This window comes from Malaclemys terrapin, chromosome 11, assembly GCF_027887155.1.
Source record: "Malaclemys terrapin pileata isolate rMalTer1 chromosome 11, rMalTer1.hap1, whole genome shotgun sequence".
Taxonomy (NCBI): Eukaryota; Metazoa; Chordata; order Testudines; family Emydidae; genus Malaclemys; species Malaclemys terrapin.
In genome coordinates, this window is record NC_071515.1 from 24,508,492 (window position 1) to 24,528,526 (window position 20,035).

Consider the following 20,035-nt stretch of genomic DNA (forward strand, 5'->3'; position numbering starts at 1 on the left):
GGGTTGGCCATGACTATTACTAAAAATATCCATGACAAAATAGGGATCTATGGGTCTCCACACCGCCTGCAGCAGGCAGCTGCGCAGGGGCTAGGAGCTGCCCGCAGCTCTGGGGGCCTGCAGTGGCCAGAAGCTTGGGGTCCCCATCCCCCCCTGCGGCCAGGACCTGTAGGGTTCCCGGCCAGGGAGCTTGGGGAATACCCTGCAGCAGCCAGGAACTGTGGGGTACCCTGCTGCCTGCAGTGGCTTGGAGTTCTAGGGCCAGTGGGGGTACCCTGCGGTTCCTCCCTGACTAAATAATAGCCTTAGTTATAAATAAACATGAACTATATCCTTTAAGTCACAGTATAGGAAGTAGAACTATTATTTCAATTTAAGCAAAAATGTTTTGCAGTATGTTAAGATATTGTTCTAATATAATTGTGCGTGAGAGATGCTACTACACCTCTACCCCGATATAACGCGACCCAATATAACATGAATTCGGATATAACGCGGTAAAGTAACACTCCGGGGGGGCAGGGCTGCGCACTCTGGCGGATCAAAGCAAGTTCGATATAACATGGTTTCACCTATAACATGGTAAGATTTTTTGCTCCCGAGGACAGCGTTATATCTGGGTAGAGGTGTATAAGAGGATCACTTTGGAATAGGGAGAAAAAAATCAGTCTTTTCTGTGTAATGTTAAATATTGCTATATTATTTGCTGGATTTTCTCAAAAGTCTCACTCCTTATCATGCTTGTAAACTTTGCTTTGACAACAAACTAGATAAGAATACTAAAATTGATTATTTCTTCCTAGATATTGAAGCACAGATTCGAGAAATTCAAGGAAAAAAGGCTGCCCTTGATGAAGCTCAGGGAGTAGGCCTTGATTCTACAGGATACTATGATCAAGAGATTTATGGTGGCAGTGACAGCAGGTTTGCTGGATATGTGACTTCTATTGCAGCAACTGAACTAGAAGATGTAAGTGAAACATATTATTTGGTTTAGGGAAAGCCGTCAAAATAATTCAGATCTTAATTTTGTTTCTGTGAGTATTTTTAAATTAGTCAAATAAAGAAAAAAACTAGCAGATTTCTTTACAGATTGAATATTTTAATCTTAAAATTTCAAACTGCGTAAAATTTAAAATATAATTTATATAGATTCTAAGAATAAAAAGAGAGAAAAGAAAAGGGATTGTCTTTTTGTGGATATTTAACTCCTCTCCTCAATAATGTCCTTAAATAAAAGACCGTCAAAATATTCACTCCCAATGTTTACAAAGTTTAGGCAAATATTTTAAGTCATAACCAAAATTCTAGTTGTGTGAATAGTCACAAAATGCCTATTAAAGCCTCTTCCTATAAAGAAGTAGACCGTGTAGTTTAATAACCCAGGTATACTCTTTAAAAGAGTATATGGGGTAAGGAGAAGAGTAAACAAAACAAAAACTAAGCTGACACTTGTAATTCAAAAGTTGGTTACATAGTAGGTATTTTGATACTTGCTTACTAGTTTTTTTTTTTTTTTTTTTTTTTTGTCAAGTGCTATTAGTTGTCATTAGAAGAGGTCAAAGGCTGCATTTAAAACAGACCTCCTAATGAAAGGGATAAAGTCAATTTAGTAACTGTTTTGCAAATATTTCAGTTCAAATGGCTTACTTTTAATAGCTATTTAATAGTATTATTAAAACTGTCTACTGAACTGTAGCAGGGAATGTCTGTACTGAATATAGTTAGATTACTATATGTACAGTATATATATTGTAGGTACTTTCCACATGAGAATTTCTAATAATATTTTGTTTAGAATTCTGTTTGTGATTCAGTAGCTATTATTGAGTTGGCAGTTTCTTTATAAGTTTCTGATTCCTACCAGCCCCCACCCCCAGATCTCCCATCAGAATTCCCTCCTGAAATTTTGTCATTCACATAGCCATTTTCTTTTCATAATTTCAGATTGAATTGCTTTACTGGAGATTGTGTAGAGTGGAGATTCTTTTTATTAGGTATATTACATGTCTCTGGCATCTTACATTTCCAACAATTGATGTTGGAGATCATCTGGTACTTCTATTTAACAAGTATAGACAATTTACTTCATGCTTGGCAACATGTGGCAGAACACATGATGCCTGCACCTTGGCAAGCTATATTTTAATAACGTAGGTAGGATCATCTGCTCAGCAGTTGATTTTTTTGGAGTAAAACTGTACCTTTATGAGCAGGGGTTAAAGTATAGAGTAAACGTAGCTGGTTCTATTTCGATACAATATAGAAATCCATAGCTATAAAATGTAAATCTTGCAATATGCAGTTTAAAATAAACAATATATTTATCTTTCTGAAAATTTTGTTTTGACAGGATGATGATGACTACTCCTCTACAAGTTTGCTTGGTCAGAAGAAGCCAGGGTACCATGCTCCAGTGGCATTACTTAATGATATACCACAGTCAACTGAACAGGTGAATTTTCTTAAATTTATGAGTATAGCGCAAAGTCATTCTAGGTTTTTAGTGTAAGTGTTTTTGGTGTTTAGTAAAACATTTTACAACATATTATCCATTAGTTCTTTCACTATGAAACTGGCAGTTCTATAATTACTAAAAACAGGGTCAAGTGCTTGAAAATCATCTTTATAAGGAGGAGAACAAACTCGAATTAAGTGAAAGCAATTCATGTAAAGCATGGTAATGTGGTTTAGTCAGGAGTGTCTGCTGGACAGAAATTCACTGGTAGCAATCATTTTTTCCAGTTGTAAAGGGTAATCTCCTCTCAGTTTACTGTTCCGATGTTTTATGATTTGAGACTGTAAAATAAATCCTAACCTATATGACAATACTGGAAACCCACATGGGTTTACCTTTCTACCACTCATCAGATATCTTTCATGCTGCTATTTTGTATAGTGGGCTAACAATCAAATATTCTTTACTTTAAGTATGATCCCTTTGCTGAACATCGTCCACAGAAGATTGCAGATAGAGAAGATGAATATAAAAAGCACAGACGGATGATGATCATTTCTCCTGAGCGTCTTGATCCTTTTGCAGATGGTAATTGGTTTCACTTTTTTATAGATCTTATCAAGTTTGTTGTCTTAAATTGTCTTTAGCCCTTTGATTTCTTTTGGCATGCTTATGAACTTAGTTTTGTTTTAAACATCCCCTTTTTTATATAGATTTTTATAGATTTGGTTGAAATCATAGATGTCATATTTTTCATCTTTATAACACAAGTTTTCTTTCCAGGTAGAAGGACAAGAAAATAATGAGCCATTGCCATAGAAACACAAAGGGTTAAAGGTTTCTCTTTTCATTTTGTTTTGGGTTGTGTACTGTACTTTGAACAACTTATGTATTTTGTGCTCAAAATAAATGTACGTTGAGTACATGGAAAGTTTTCATTCCAAATCATAGATTTACAGGATTATTGCTTTTGAAATGCTAATTCTCAAAATAGAGCACATAATTCTTACCATCTTATGTTAATGCAGGTAGTATAGCTGAGTGAAACAAAAAGCATATAAAGAGACTTTGATACTTTTAATAGTGCAAGTCTGTTCTGCTAATTTTAGTATGCAAGTCAGCACAAGGGGCATAATGGGCCTGATGGAAGCTTTCCTCAGGTGAGTGAGTTTCACAAGTGAAAATAAGGCGCCTGTTTGCTTAAAATTAGAATCTGTTGCAGGTTTTACAAATTAGAATTTCAGCCTGCATGAATTAATAGGGATATTAATTATTTTACTTGCTTAATTGTAATAATTGATATAAACATGTTTTGTCAGAATTCACAGGCCCATACTAACTGTCCTTAATTTCTTTCCTACAGCAGTACTGCTATATGCCAGTCCTGTCTGCATTCTTAAGGGTGCAGTTCAACACATCCTGTGTAAATTATGGTGAAAAAGTATTCCAAAGGAAAGTCCTATCAAAGCTAGTGTCAGAATGACACTGCCAATTGGGCAATGATCTTCAGTATAGAAAATGTTTAAGAATTTTATTTTTCCTAAATTGTAATGCTATACTGCTTGTATAGCAAATCTGCACATTTTTTTAGAATAGTGTGTCCATGATAAGTCTCATTTTTATATACTTGGGCTTCCGTAAAGTATTTAAAAGTTAAAATAAAAACTCAAGATACACAGAATAAAACATGGTATACAAAAATCTTTTTGCCTGTGAGTATCATCGTGATGGTAAATGTACTGTATTACAATCAACTCCCAATTGTAATTGTACCTTCAGAAGAAGAGAGGGTCAAATAGTATAATTTCATTTTTTTATAATATAAAAAATGAAGCCCTTCTACAATATGACACCTCAAAATAAAGAACTAGAGGATTTTTTTTGTCCAAATTTGTCAAATGTATAAACTGGTCTTTATGCTAAAACATTTTGAATCATTATCTAGGTATACTGTAGTTATTCATAGTCAGATAACAAGTAGGATTTAACAGCTTACACAAGGTAATGTTTTGAATATAAATATCTTTCCAAAGTGTTACTAATGGTAAAGAGATAATTTTCTAGGCTTCTATTCTGCTGCTTGAAGTCAGAACTGCTGATGGACACAAAGGCACGAAAGTGTACGTATTCCGGATTAGCAACCCAGGAACCCATCACTTCTGAAGACTCTTAACTGTGTTGTCATTTTATCATTTTTATCTGCTTTAAAATATTTGTTTTAAACTGCAGTAGTTATGTTTGTGTTCAAACAGGTTAAATTGATCAACAAACTGAATAAACGTAAGATACGTGTAATTTTTAAAAAAATTCAATCAAAAAAGTAAAATTAAGTGATTATGGAATAATATAATATTAGAGCAGGACAATGAAAAAAGTAGATTTTTTTGATTATCCTGTACTTATTGTATTCCTGTCCTGTTGCTGTTCTCTTCTGCAGGAGGGAAGACACCTGATCCTAAAATGAATGCCAGAACATATATGGATGTTATGCGTGAACAGCATTTAACAAAAGAAGAGGTCTGTTATCTTTTTGATCTGAGCTTAATGCTTTATTTGTTTTGTCTTGGATTTTTAAAGGAACGCGGGCCTTAGGCTCCTTTGAAATCCAGTGTTCATGTGTAAATGGTTATTACTTGTTTAAATATCACATTTGTTTGAAAGCTTATCTACTAGGGTTCAAAATAACAGCTAAGATAACCATGGAGGAGGAAAATCTTTTTGTTGTTCCTTTAATACGCACAAAGTAAATTACTTCCTGTTCAGTCAGTTATAGTCAGATTCCCATGTTGATCTTTCATGCAGCATAGACAAGAGAGAGAGTTTTAAAAAGTGATTGTAAAACCCCGAAACAATTGCCAGAGGATTCTGATGACAGATATCATATCTGAACGTGCACTTAGTTCATTTAAAAAAAATTTTAAATCACTAGAGAATTCGAGTTGATTGTGTTTCTTTAAATTTGGCCTAAAATTTAAATTTGTTTTTAAAAGAAAAATAAAGTATTTTAGAAGACTTTGAACTGGTTTCCCTATTTGGAATAGATTCCAAATAGGTTTTTAAAGACATTTTTTTGCTGCAGTATTTGAAACCCACGTATTGGGGTGGCTTCTGAGACCTTATCCGTTCAGTAGCCTCCCAATACCTTATTCACTCGCTTCCCAAGAACTCAGCTTAACTCCAAACTTGTCTCTGAGGTTTCTTTATTGGCATCTAGTCAAACTACGCTTGAGCTGATCAGGCTCAAGCAAAAGGAGTGGGTACCTGGCATACAACACACCCAGAGTTAGAGCAAACCCTTTCCTTTAAATACGTTTACATATGACATTGTATTTACTATATATTACATCATACATTTTGTGATTAGCTTGGTTACATTGTAGGAACCAGTCCTTGTACAGCATGCTCTGTCCATGTATGACTTACTCTTTACCTCATCTTCATATTCCTGATTTATCTTGTCCATTGTAAATGGTTCTCTGGGTGTTACCCCTTATCTTAGCTAGTACAGCCTGCTGATCCATTTACCTCTGTAGTCCTGTCTCCCAAGATGTGAGGCCTCATGCATGTCTAATTACTCAGGTCAAGCCACGCCTACATTCCACTGCTTTTGTTTTTGTTATTTATATTGGCATTCATTTAATTTGCATCATATTCCTGCCTCTTTGTGGTTTCTTTTTTAAGTTCACTACCCAGCAACTACCCAGTTCCCAAGACTATAGTACTTGTAGTTATTTGAACTACCATTAATATTAGGCTTAAAGTACACGCCACAGGGTGAAAGCTCACCTCACTCATTAGGGCGTAATTCTGTATTATAAGTTTGCTCTGCCTTTAGAGCATCTTGCTGTAATTTTAACTTTGCTTTTATTTTAATTACTTTATAAAAAACTGGTACAAAATATAACAATTTTTCCATTTATTACCCTAGGAAATTTAGGTGTGAAACAGTACCTAGGCCAATTAAAGTACCATTCTTAGGTCCGTACCAGAAATAGTCCTCTTCAGCTGCCATACAATACTTGTTACCACTAGCATAGGCAGTTTTTTCTTTATGAATGTTCCAGCATCTAAACTGTACTGTTCTCCTGGAGTGAATTCACATGCTAGCAACTCTGTCTGTAAGACATTACACCTGCATATGTAAGTATCCCCCTAGATGCAAACAGCAGGATGTCTGGGGCTTTCCAGATCTTTCGTGGCTTGCAACAGTATTTGAGGAAGGAAAACAAACGCCTTCCACCCTGTATGGGTTGCAGTGGTTTCGCATTTAACTTCATGGTATTGGACCCTGGTTAATTTTCTTACCCTGAGTAGCTGGTGTTACCTCTCTTGTCCCACATTTTTAACTTTTCTAGGGTGATAAAAGAGCAAGTTTTCTTGCTTCGTATCACTCACTTAAGGCTGCTTTGACTTTGGATAGCATGTATCCCCCCACATACTTCACATGATATTAGAACACATTGATTCAATGCTATACTTCTTTAAAAGCCATTACAGTAACTTCTCACTTAAAGTCATCCTGGTTAACGTTGTTTTGTTGTTACGTTGCTGATCAATTAGGGAACATGCTCGTTTAAAGTTGTGCAATGCTCCCTTCTCACCTCGTTTGGCAGCCGCCTGCTTTGTCCACTGCTTGCAGGAAGAGCAGCCCGTTGCAGCTAGCTGGTGGGGGCTTGTAACCAGGGTGGACCAGCAGCCCCCCTATCAGCTCCCCACTCCCCAGCAGGCTATCAATCTGCAGTTCAGCTGTCCCTCCCCCCACTGCCCTGTGCTGCTCCTGCCCTCTGCCTTGGAGCTGCTCCCAGAGACTCCTGCTTGCTGTGCGGGGGGGGGAGGGAGGAGAAGGAGGGGGTTAATGTCAGGGTGTCTCCCCTCCCCCCACTCCTGCACCCTGCTTACCCTTTCTCCACATAGAGCAGGGAGGGGACACAGAGAGAGCTTGGGGCAGCAGCTGCTGTCTCAACTTCCTGATCCACTTAAAAAGACAATGCACTTAAGAGTGGGTCAGTTTATTTAAAGAGGCATCTCTCTCTCTCTCTCTCCCCCACACACAGGGTGTGTGTCTGTCCCCCCCCCTTATTTATGTTAATTCTTATGGGGAAATTGGATTCGCTTAACATTGTTTTGCTTAAAGTTGCATTTTTCAGGAACGTAACTACGTTAAGCCAGGGGTTACTGTATAATATTATATATATTATATGCAGTTAACAAAGCTTCATTAATGAATCCTTGGTTTTGCTCATTCAGTGGATGCAGTACTTTTGCTGGTACAGTATCTTCTATTGAAATGCTTGGTCATGTTCCCATACATCTCTCTGTCAGCTGTTTTTTAGATTGCCATACTAATTTCAAACAGTCCAGTTACTGTCCCAATCCTATTAAGTTTCCTTTGGTGTCATTGGCCTCCATCTGGGCAGTCTTCTGCATTCTAAAAGCTCCATTTTTGTCCAGAAAGTCCTTTAAACAGTTTTAAACCATATTCCACCAAATTTTAGGGGGGCACAATCCTTTAGGTAAATGCAGAATGGTAAAATTCAGTAACACTGACACATAAACAAAACATCTTTGTACAACATTTCCTTAATAGGTCTTAACTCTAAATTATTTGCACCTGTTTTCAGTTTAGGATATTTTACTTTTATTTTTTTAATTTATTTTTTTTTAATTTATTTACAAAACTCCACCATGTGGTTTTTGTTTTTCCTCACTTAGTAACATTTATTTTACACCACAGTTAAACAGAACTTTTGGATAGGATTTCAGTGGTTGGGCTTCACACCTTATATTTACTGATTTTCCTTGGTGCTGGGTTTGTTTCTGCTTTCAAAGTACATGGCCATGTGAAAAAGAAAAGAGCCTACTGTGGCTCCTCTTTGGAGCCCTTGTAGGACTTTAATTAAGTAGTATGTCTTCTTTACTAATGTAACTTGCACTTTTTATTCGCTATAACATTTTTTTAGCTGTATTAATTTAATTATATATTATATTAGTATATATTGAGTATATTAATTTAATATTTATATGAAGTGGAACTGTTTTGTGCTTACAGAGTGTTCGTGTACCCCTATACAAGTCACTCTCTGGTCACTCAGAGACACCTTAAGGTTCATTGTTCATATGCCCGCTTCTCTTATGCCCATTCTTGGAGATGAATTGTCATTTTATTTTATTATTATTGATTTTGCTTCTGCAGTTTTTAGTTGTTTTACTACTGAAAAAGGGATCAAGGATCTTTTCCCACTATCCTGGTTCTGGCCATCCTTTTAGTGCCTATTTTTATTTGCAAATTTATATTTAACATTTATAACCTACTTTAAAAAAAAAAAGTTATACTTCATAAAAGCATTGTTAGTTAACCCTTCAGGTGTCTCAAAGTTTTCTACATTTTCAAATAAATTGATATCAATTACAAAACAGAATAAAAGTGTACAGTGTTCAGTTTATATTTATTTTGATTACAAATATTTGCACTGTAAAAAACAATAAATAGTATTTTTCAGTTCCCCCATTACAAGTACTATAGTGCAATCTCTTTATCATGAAAGTTGAATTTACAAATGTAGAATTATGTAAAAAAAAAAAAAAAACCTGCATTCAAAAACTAAACAAAGTTCACTCAGTCTTACTTCTTGTTCAGCCAATCGCTCAGACAAGCAAGTTTGTTTACATTTGCAGGAGATAATGCTGCCCACTTCTTGTTTACAATGTCATCTGAAAGTGAGAACAGGCATTCACATGGCAATGTTGTAGCCAGCGTCATAAGATATTTACTTGCCAAATGCCCTAAGGATTCATCTGTCCCTTTATGCTTCAACCATTCCAGGGGACATGCGTCCATGCTGATGGTGGGTTCTGCTCAATAACAATCCAAAGCATTGTGGACCGATGCATGTTCATTTTCATCATCTGAGTCAGATGTCACCAGCAGAAAGTTGATTTCTTTTTCAGTGGTTCGGGTTCTGTAGTTTCCGCATCTGAGTGTTGCTCTCTTACACCTTCTGAAAGCATGCTCCACACCTCGTCCCTCTTAGATTTTGGAAGGCACTTCAGATTCTTAAACTTTGGGTGGAGTGCTGTGCTATTTTTAGAAATCTCACATTGGTACCTTCTTTGCGTTTTGTCAAATCTGCAGTGAAAATGTTCTTAAAACAAATAACATGCTGGGTCATCATCCGAGACTGCTATAACATGAAATATATGTCAGAATTTGGGTAAAACAGACTAGGAGACATACAATTCTCCCCCAAAGAGTTCAGTCACAAATTTAATTAACACATTATTTTTTTAACGAGCATAATCAGCCTGGAAGCATGTCCTCTGGAATGGTGGCCGAAGCATGATGGGGCATATGCATGTTTAGCATATCTGGCATGTAAGTACCTTGCAAAGCCGGCGACAATAGTGCCATGCGAACGCCTGTTCTCACTTTCAGGTGACATTGTAAATAAGAAGCAGGCAGCATTATGTTCCGTACATGTAAACAAACTTGTTTGAGCGATTGGCTGAACAAGAAGTAGGACTGATTGGATTTGTAGGCTCTAAAGTTTTACATTATTTTGTTTTTGAGTGCAGTTACATAACAAAAAAACCTACATTTGTAAATTGCACTTTCACGATAAAGAGATTGCACTACAGTACTTGTATTAGGTGAATTAAAAAATACTATCTTTTATCATTTTTAGAGTGGAAATATTAGTAATAAAATAATATAAATGAGCACTGTACACTTTGTATTCTGTGTTGTAAATGAAATCAATATATTTTAAAATGTAAAAAAAAAAAAAAAAAAAAATCCAAAAATATTTAATAAATTTCACTTGGTATTCTATTGCTTAACAGTGTGATTAAAACTGCAATTAATTTTTTTGAGTTAATTGCATGAGTTAACTGCAATTAATTGACAGCCCTAGTTGTTAGTGCTGTTTTCACTCCCTTATTTTCCTTGTGTGTGTCAGCTATCTGAGGCTTTAATAAGCTGATTGTTGCACTTAATTTTTTTCTTTCTCTGACAGGCAATTTTCAATTTGTTAAAAAAATCTAGTAAATCTGTTGTTTGAGCTAATTAATGCCCCTTGCATTGCTCTTATTTATTTTTCTACACAATAAAACCCAGATCACATCCCCACTAGTATATTCAGAACCAATCAAGCCATATCAAAATCCCTATTTCTTTTTTAGTCATTTTGACTAAATCATGCATAATCCCATTATTCAAATCAGATTGTCACTGATTTGCAGCAGCCAGCACAATTATTTAGAATTATTATTTAAATGGAAGGGCCCATTTCCTTCAGAATAGTTGTGAAATCATCTTGGGGGGAAATTGCATATAGTGGTGGTAGTTGTCACCACCTGACCTCCCATTTGTATAATTTGATTACTAAGGGTTTTCATAGAATCATAGAATATCAGGGTTGGAAGGGACCTCAGGAGGTCATGTAGTCCAACCCCCTGCTCAAAGCAGGACCAATCCCCAGACAGATTTTTGCCCCAAATCCCTAAATGGCCCCCTCAAGGATTGAACTCTCAACCCTGGGTTTAGCAGGCTAATGCTCAAACCACTGAGCTATCTGGGTGTGATTGCATGAGTTATACTGCCATAACTGGGTTTCATTATCAAACCAAGCATTCTCTTCTTTAACCCTTCAACATCCTCTTTAACACTTTCACTGTAACATTTCACAACCCCACCGTTTAATTCCCTCTGAACTCTGCAGTGTTCATTTGTGCAAAAGCTCCTTTTAACTTCTCTTTCTTTTTCCTTAAATCACTTACTTATCTCCCAAAGGGACACATTTCTCAGGCAAATTCTTTTGGTGGCTCTGAACTTACCTTTTGTGGTTTTTTGCTCTTATTTTTTAACTTCATATACTTTGCCTGCAAAAGCTGTACTCACTAAATACAGCCTTTGACAGACAGCTGCTTTTTACTTTGGATTCCTGCAAATAGGTAACAGGCATTGTGTTCTCGACCTTTCAGGAATCTTTTCTATTTAGTTTGTTTCCTTCTCTACAACTTTCATTTATTCTTTATGCTTTATACATTCATTCCTTAAGGTGACGCATTTTGTTTTTAAAATTTTAGCCATCAAAAACAATCCTTAAGAAACTGCTGTCTTGATTTGGGCTTTCTTTGTTTTAGGGGGAAAAAACTAGGTATTGATTTTTTTCCATGGTTGCCAAAGTGTTCTATTTTTTGAAAATTTCAGTGGCATTCAACAGACCTCTGGTGTGCTCAGCCAAGCATTCATTTTTTATGTACCTCTTTTTTCCTTGCTCTCTGGAATTCCTTTTTCACTTGATCCCACTCTCCCCTTAATACTTCTCTGGAGAGTCCATAGGTTCTGCCCTTAGATTTAACCTACTTCTCCAGTGTGATACTAAGTTCTTCATATTAAACCCTTAATTCCTTCCAATGCCATTTTCCTTAATGCTAGGTTGCGACCCTCACACTAAGGGGTGTATATGTTACCTGCTGCAGACAAATGGATCCGAGTTGCTGCACCAGTAAGTAGTGGTAGCCTCTGAGACCTTATCCGCTCAGGAGTATGTTGGGGTGGCTTCTGAGACATTATCTACTCATCCTCCAAGACCTTATCCACTTAGTTCCCAAGAACACAGCTTGACTCCGAGCTCATCACTGAGTTTTCTTTATTGCATACAATTAAACTACACTTGAGTTGAACACGCACAAGCATAGGGGCTGGGTACAGTGCATACCACATATCTGAAGTTACAGAGCAAAACTCTTCCTTTGTATATATTTTTACATTATATTGCATTTACTATACATTGCATTACACGTTTTGAGATAGGCTTGGTTACTTTGTAGGAACCAGTCCCTGTACAGCATACTCTGTCCAGGCACTGTTCATGTATGATTTACTCTAACGTCATCTTACGTTCCCAACTTACCTTATCTATTGTTATCTTGTCCATTGTAAATGTTGTCTGGGTGTATCTTAGGTGGTACAGCCATTCTGATTCCAGCCTACCTCCCTAATCCTGTCTCTTAAGAGATGAAGTCTCATTTATGTCAAACCAGGCCTACAGCATGTTGCAGCACTAAGAACTCTAGTATGAAACCGACATTGATTTTTGGTCAAAGATGAGAAAAATTAAAAAGCGTAAACATTTAAAAGTTGATATTTAAAACTTTATTTTTTAATAACCAAAATAATGGTGCAAATTGCATGCGTGTGTGTGTACACACACACACGTGGCTTCAATGGAATTATGCTGATTTACCCCACGTGAGGATTTGGCCCATATTTTTTATTTGTCATCTTAATATTTATGTATATACTGATAAGTTAAAATAAAGAGTTCCGTATGAATTATATATCCAAGTTGTCTAAAGCAATCTTCTTAACATTTAATTAAGATCAGACATATAGCTAACTAAAACCTAAATGAGTAGCTTCAAATATTACATGCTGTGATATAATTCATTTAAAAATATTTTTAAAATAATACTTTTCTAAGCACTTGGGTAAAGAAGTTGTTTGGTTGAGGCAAATGTGTAGTAAAGTTTTTAAATGTACATTGTCTTACTAATCACATATTGAAAAGTATTGTGTAATTTAATCACTTTTAAAATAAAATTTGATTTAACTTTCCATTTGTAATACATCTAGAACCTTTTAGAAAGACAGTGGTAAGACACGTTTGGCCTAAAATACTGGTTTTGTAAAAATCTAATATCAATATAGATGTTTCTCTGAAACCTTTAGAAACAGTCCAGTGAAAACTTTTTTAAAGAAATATTCTACTGCAGAATGCTGAACACAAACATAGCAGCTTTATGCTAGTGTAGGGGAACTTGAAATTAAAATTGACCAGAAATTGATTATAAACAGGGTCAAAATTTCATTGTCTAAGCTGAGAAAAATGCAAAAGGAAACAGCATGAAAGTAAATTAGACTTTACTGTCTCTGTTGTAGTAACCTACAATATTACCCTAAAGAAACTTGTTTTGAGAATTTTTTTAACGTGAGTGCCCTTCTAAGGAATAAATTCTCTATTTTTTTAACAGAGGGAAATTAGGCAACAACTAGCAGAAAAAGCTAAAGCTGGGGAACTTAAAGTCGTCAATGGCACCTCCTCCCAGCCACCTTCAAAACGCAAACGGCGTTGGGATCAAACAGCTGACCAGACTCCTGGTACTACTCCTAAAAAACTATCCAGTTGGGATCAAGCAGAGGTAATTATTACTTTATTGGTTCACCTTTGCGTTGTATAAGCTGTTAAAGTTTCCAGCAAGTCTTAAGAGTTCTACAGAAGCTCTTGACTTCTATAGATATCTCACAGACTGCACTTTTATTATACTAAATAGAAATTAAGCACCTACCTTTTATTGTACAAAATAAAATCAAAGGTAGCTGAGGAGTTTTAACAGCTTCTGCTTTTGTCTTGGTTAGACCCCTGGACATACTCCTTCTTTGAGGTGGGATGAAACTCCTGGCCGTGCAAAGGGTAGTGAGACTCCTGGAGCAACCCCAGGCTCAAAAATATGGGATCCTACTCCCAGTCATACACCAGCAGGAGCTGCAACCCCTGGACGGGACACACCTGGTCATGCAACTCCAGGCCATGGAGGTGCAACTTCCAGTGCACGTAAAAATCGATGGGATGAGACCCCCAAAACAGAAAGAGGTATTTCTGAAATTACTAGAATTGATAGAAAGGTCTGGACGGGTAATGGGATAAGAACTTTTCACTTCAGGCTGTCAGTATGAAAGCAAGTCAGGCCAGAAGTAGGGAAAAAAGTTACTGCTCTCGGACATCAAGTGGCTGATGTATTTTTCAGGTGCTAGTAGGCAGCGTTCTATCACAAAAATGTCACCCCTCATGGTTTTAGTAAAGGAAACTAAGGCTATGCAGTATGCGCACTACATCAGCGTGGCCATGGTGCCATAGCTACGCCACTGTAACCTTGTAGTGTAAATGCAGAAGGGATTTTGGTGTCACAGTAGGAACTGTCTCATGGAGCGACAGCAGCTAGGTTGACAGAAGCATGCTGACAGGACAGAGAAGTTGACATTGTATTGTCTTTTATGGCTATATAGAAAATGTTGCTTATACTGTCAATTGGGCATGTTTCATAAGATTTATCCATTTATACCCATTTTTATATATGGAGATATACCTATCTCATAGAACTGGAAGGGACCTTGAAAGGTCATAGAGTCCAGCCCCCTGCCTTCGCTAGCAGGACCAATTTTGCCCCAGATTCCTAAGTGGCCCTCTCAAGGATTGAACTCACAACCCTGGGTTTAGCAGGCCAATGCTCAAATCACTGAGCTATCCCTCCCCCCAATTTGCTTTGACAAATTTTATTTGCCTGTTAGACTATAGAAAAAATCTTCGTCATATGTTAAATTGTTAAAATATTTTAACAAAGCAAGTATTGGGAGTGTTTAATTCATATATAAAATAATCAGTTTCTTTCAAATATGTTGCAATGATATCTAGTACTGATTGCTCAGATGAAACCAAAGAATATAAAAAAGACAGACTCTTTTCGTACCTAAGATTAAATTCTTGTATACATTCATTATACTGGTGGTAGACTTTAATATTAAGGATGAGAGAAGTTTTTGCTTACCTGTTTGGTATCTTTGCTTATCTGATCTACCAGTGATGGAGCTTGATGTTTCTGTTAGTATGTTGTTATGGGCAAGGAGATGAAAGAGTGGAATGGAATAGTGTAAGGAAGATCAGATCTTGATATTGTTGTAATGCTTCCCTTTTAGAATGTTTTGTTTATTTGTTTTCACTTTCAGAAACTTTAGGATTTTGCTTGTAAGATCTGACTTGCAGCCATCATAATCTGAAAAAAATTGGGCTTTTATTTTTATAGATACACCGGGACATGGTAGTGGATGGGCTGAGACTCCTCGAACAGATCGAGGTGGTGATTCAGTTGGTGAAACCCCAACTCCTGGAGCAAGTAAAAGAAAGTCACGTTGGGATGAAACACCTGCTAGCCAAATGGGTGGTAGTACTCCCGTTTTGACACCTGGCAAAACACCAATTGGTACACCAGCCATGAATATGGCAACCCCTACGCCAGGTAAGATTAATCCATTAACTAAGGCTTCTGTTTTCTATCACTTCACTTTAAAATGTAAAAATAATGTAGACTTATGTAGGCATCCCTGTTCTGTTTTTTGACTATGGAAGCCCAACTTTGTATTCTAAATGTCTGTAGCAATTTAATTCTGGCAGAGAACACAGAACAGTGTAACCTCAAAGTCTGTTGTGAATGTTTGTTGAATTGATAGTCAAGAATTGCTAAAGAGCTTCTTGAAAGTTCTAACTCAAGCGATTGGAATTCTGAGGCCAGTTCTGTACTCAAGTGCTGAATATCTCTTAATTCCAGACAATGTTAAAGAAGATAAAAATTAAAATCCTTTCTTTTACATAAATGTAGGTCATATAATGAGCATGACTCCTGAACAGCTGCAGGCATGGCGCTGGGAAAGAGAAATAGATGAGAGAAACCGGCCACTATCTGATGAAGAATTGGATGCCATGTTCCCAGAGGGATATAAGGTAGTTGATCTGAATAAATCTAAGCAGTCTGTCAGTATAAATGCTGTAACATACTGGTGATACATTTTCCACTCAGAATATGGATTTTAACAATAAAATAAATGTTATGATTTGAATGTTTCAAACTAACTACAGATGAATTCATGCTAACATTTGTCAGTTTAGTTATTGGTATTTTATAAATATCCATTAGAAGGGAAAAACTTAAGAGGTAAATTAAAGGGAGGGCAGTTTTTCTTCTGCTTCACCTTAGGGAGCTCATGCTGATTTCAGAAGGAGTTCCCTATGTGGAACAGCTGCAGAACTAGAGCCCATGGCGTGGTAAAACAGATCGGCCAGAGATTGAAAACTGTCAGTAAGACAGTATTAACATGCTACATTTAAAAAACACCACCCACTTATTTTAATATTCATATCAGACACTTCACTTAAAGGCTAATATTTCCTCTCTGCTCATGAGATCTTTACAGTAGTACTTATGCTTGTTAGGACTCCTCTTGACATCATTCCTGTACTTTCAAGTCCAACAGCATGTACACAGTTTCAAATAATTTATTAGATCACAGTTATTTAATTTACAACAATACAAAAGTAGACTCTAAAACATATGCCGGAAGACTGTCACAAATCAATAGAATAAACAGTTAACATGACAGATACTTGTATCAGTCGTTCTCTGCATTTCTCTGACATCTTCCCTTTTCTGAGGCTGTTGGCGACTGTCAGGTAATGTTATTTTTAACATTCTGCTTTGCAGTCTGAAAATACTTTTTAGATTTTAGTGTTTAGATGTTTGTATCTTCCTTATTTCAGTGCATTATTTTTATCTTCATTTCACTTCAGGTTCTTCCCCCTCCAGCTGGTTATGTGCCTATTCGTACTCCAGCTCGCAAACTTACAGCAACTCCCACGCCATTGGGTGGTATGACTGGATTCCACATGCAAACAGAAGATAGGACCATGAAGAGCGTTAATGACCAACCATCTGGAAATCTTCCATTCCTAAAACCAGATGATATTCAATACTTTGATAAACTATTGGTAAATGAGATTTTATTGATAGTGATTTAATGTCTCCTAATATGGGGCTGGAGATGGTAGAAAAATTGTGCATTAATTAATATATTTGTAATTATTTATAGGTTGATGTTGATGAATCAACGCTTAGTCCAGAAGAACAGAAAGAAAGAAAAATAATGAAATTGCTCTTGAAAATAAAGAATGGTACACCTCCAATGAGAAAAGTAAGACATTTTTCTGATGTGGACATACCACTCTCATTTTCAAATACTGTAATTTCCTTCCCATTTATTTTCAGTTTCCCAGTTTCACCTCTTTTTTCCCTAAAACTGCCCGTGGGCTTGCTCCAAGCTGCTTCTTAAGGACTTTTATTTCTGTCTGTTATTTTTTCCTTCTTCTCATCTAGCTCTTGCTTTCTCTCTGTATTGTTTTCCCCTTATTTATGCCTCTTAATTTTTGTATTGGTCACAAATGTATTAATTAATTCAGTAAGTATTTGTTTTATAATAATTACATCTATAAAGATTTTGTGACACATTTATATGAAGGATGTTATATTTATTGTATCTTAAGATCATTGTTCCAAATGCATTTCTGGCAACAGCATGCATAAATCATTTGAAATCAGTAGAATTGCTCTTGATTATGGCTTGATTTTGCTCATTACATACAAATGTTGTATTATTTTGGTTTCATTCTGTGTGGTTTAATTCAGAGGGGTTTCTTTTTTTAGGCTGCTTTGCGTCAGATTACCGATAAAGCTCGTGAATTTGGAGCAGGTCCGCTGTTTAATCAGATTCTACCTCTGCTGATGTCACCAACACTTGAAGATCAAGAACGTCACTTGCTTGTCAAAGTTATTGATAGAATCTTATACAAACTGGATGATTTGGTCCGACCATATGTACACAAGGTCTGTTTCAGTGAAATTTACTTGAATATTTAATATTTGTTTTATGAATGCGTTCTCTACTCTATAATAGTTAATTTTCTGTGGCTCAGATTTACAGATATTTATGCATCCGTGCATTTGAATCTTCATTTTTAAAAAGAATATTTACATTATCGGTAGGAGTGCATAGTTAGAGATAGACTGTCCTCTTTAGACGTACAGAATTTAATACTAAAATGACTTTATATAGTAATTTACCAGATTTCATTTGCAGAATATCTTTTATAAATTGTATGAATAAAACTTAAAAGGAAGGCGGTCTGGAGGAGTTAATTGTATATTCATGCGCTGGAAGTAAAAGATTGTGGTGGCTGATCCATGCAATATCGCTGGTGTTGGCATCCTGTCTTAGAGGAGAAAGGTCTAGAAAATCAGTATGTGAATTAATGTTGAATGAGGCGTTAAAGGATTATTAAGGGAGATGATGATCTTTTGAATTTAATGAGCGTGGGAGCCATTGAATCACCATGTTAACCAGCCTTTTCTTAGGGCTAGAGCTATTGAAGTGGACAATAATACTTGAGTTGAGAGAGATTAATTAATATAATTTGAAGTGTTAATTTGTTCATTTGTTACTCTTTTCAGATTCTTGTGGTCATTGAACCACTGCTGATTGATGAAGACTACTACGCGAGAGTGGAAGGCAGAGAAATTATATCAAACTTGGCTAAGGTAATAACACTGCAGTGTCCTTCCTTTTTGTACTGAATGTGATAGTGTTATAACTAAAATGTAACTGTAACTATTTGACCTAGCGTATTCTGCTTTTTAGTATTGAAAAAGTAATGGTTATATGTGATAAGAAACTTACAAACCAGCAAAAAAGTTAAAAGTTCATCATTCCTGTACGCAAGTATATATGTTTTATTTTTTGTCTTTCAGGCTGCTGGTTTGGCTACAATGATCTCCACCATGCGACCTGATATTGATAACATGGATGAGTATGTCCGAAATACAACAGCTCGAGCCTTTGCTGTTGTTGCCTCTGCTTTAGGCATTCCTTCTCTGTTGCCCTTCTTGAAAGCTGTATGTAAGAGCAAAAAATCCTGGCAAGCTAGGCACACTGGCATCAAGATTGTACAGCAAATTGCTATTCTTATGGGCTGTGCTATCTTGCCTCATCTCAGAAGTTTGGTTGAAATCATTGAACATGGTACGTTCTGTTTTTGTTAAATGTTTTCTCTAGTTTGTACATAAGGCCGTTGGTTAAATTAAAGACGCAAATTCTTGAATGTCAGGCCTAGACTTTGTAATTCTAATAGAGACTATATCAGAGTATTCGTCTTTCCTTTTTATAGTTTTTGTCAAGATTTTGGTCTCTAGGCTGGTTTAAATAACTGTAATAAACCTTTATATGTGAGTCGTTATGGCTATAAAGCACGGAAGACAATAACTTGAAAATAACTAGTACTTCTAATTTCTTTTGGACTATTAATCCTTTAGTTCTTATGTAGTATATTTCTTGCTCTTTGGACCATGTTTTGACTAGTAGATGACAAGAATACTGTTTTGATACTTTATAACTGCATATTATCCTGCGTTCTCCATCTCTCAACAAGTCTTGTATAATTTAAAGTATTCTCTATATTAATGGTTAAATTACGGAGAACCCTTGGAATTCAATGAGCAAAGTGCAAGCCAATTCTAATTGAAGAAGTTTGTTTATTGATACAATAACATCCACATGTATTGAGTTCACACTACAGCACTTGAGATGACTTGTATTTGCTTGTTTTAGTGAAACATCTGCTGGTCAGTTTTAACCACTGTATTATGGAGCTCTTGGGACTTCATGTTGAGAAGATCTGGAATTCTAGGGACTGAAATGTTTTAAAATCCACAGTAGAGGCACTTCATAGATTGTAAACAATCCATTTACTTTTTCTGAAATGTTTTAAAAAATCAACTTCTGCAGTGTTAGAGCACAGCCTGATGTAGTTGGGTGTTTTGTTTCAATTCTGTTTTCTCCAAGTATTACAAAATAGCATGAGGTTTTTCATCTGGATTTCCCCTGCCCATGACTTCTCTACAATGATTCCTTTTTGTTAA

The 20,035-nt window shown here is 36.1% G+C and overlaps 1 protein-coding gene across 5 annotated transcripts in view; it reads left to right on the forward strand.

Moving 5' to 3' along the window:
* Positions 1-20,035, forward strand: part of SF3B1 (splicing factor 3b subunit 1) — a 41,570-nt gene that overhangs the window by 12,272 nt on the left and 9,263 nt on the right. The window contains exons 2-14 of one of the 5 annotated variants that reach the window (XM_054043787.1): positions 804-970; positions 2,354-2,455; positions 2,932-3,046; positions 4,896-4,975; positions 13,493-13,660; positions 13,878-14,112; positions 15,320-15,532; positions 15,893-16,014; positions 16,858-17,055; positions 17,157-17,258; positions 17,768-17,947; positions 18,572-18,658; positions 18,869-19,139. In XM_054043787.1, the coding sequence (XP_053899762.1) occupies positions 804-970; positions 2,354-2,455; positions 2,932-3,046; positions 4,896-4,975; positions 13,493-13,660; positions 13,878-14,112; positions 15,320-15,532; positions 15,893-16,014; positions 16,858-17,055; positions 17,157-17,258; positions 17,768-17,947; positions 18,572-18,658; positions 18,869-19,139 (2,040 nt within the window). Of the gene's footprint in view, positions 1-803; positions 971-2,353; positions 2,456-2,931; positions 3,047-3,113; positions 4,976-11,894; positions 11,965-13,492; positions 13,661-13,877; positions 14,113-15,319; positions 15,533-15,892; positions 16,015-16,857; positions 17,056-17,156; positions 17,259-17,767; positions 17,948-18,571; positions 18,659-18,868; positions 19,140-20,035 lie in introns of those variants that run through there. The other 4 variants (XM_054043789.1, XM_054043788.1, XM_054043790.1 and 1 more) reach the window with 4 other exon arrangements.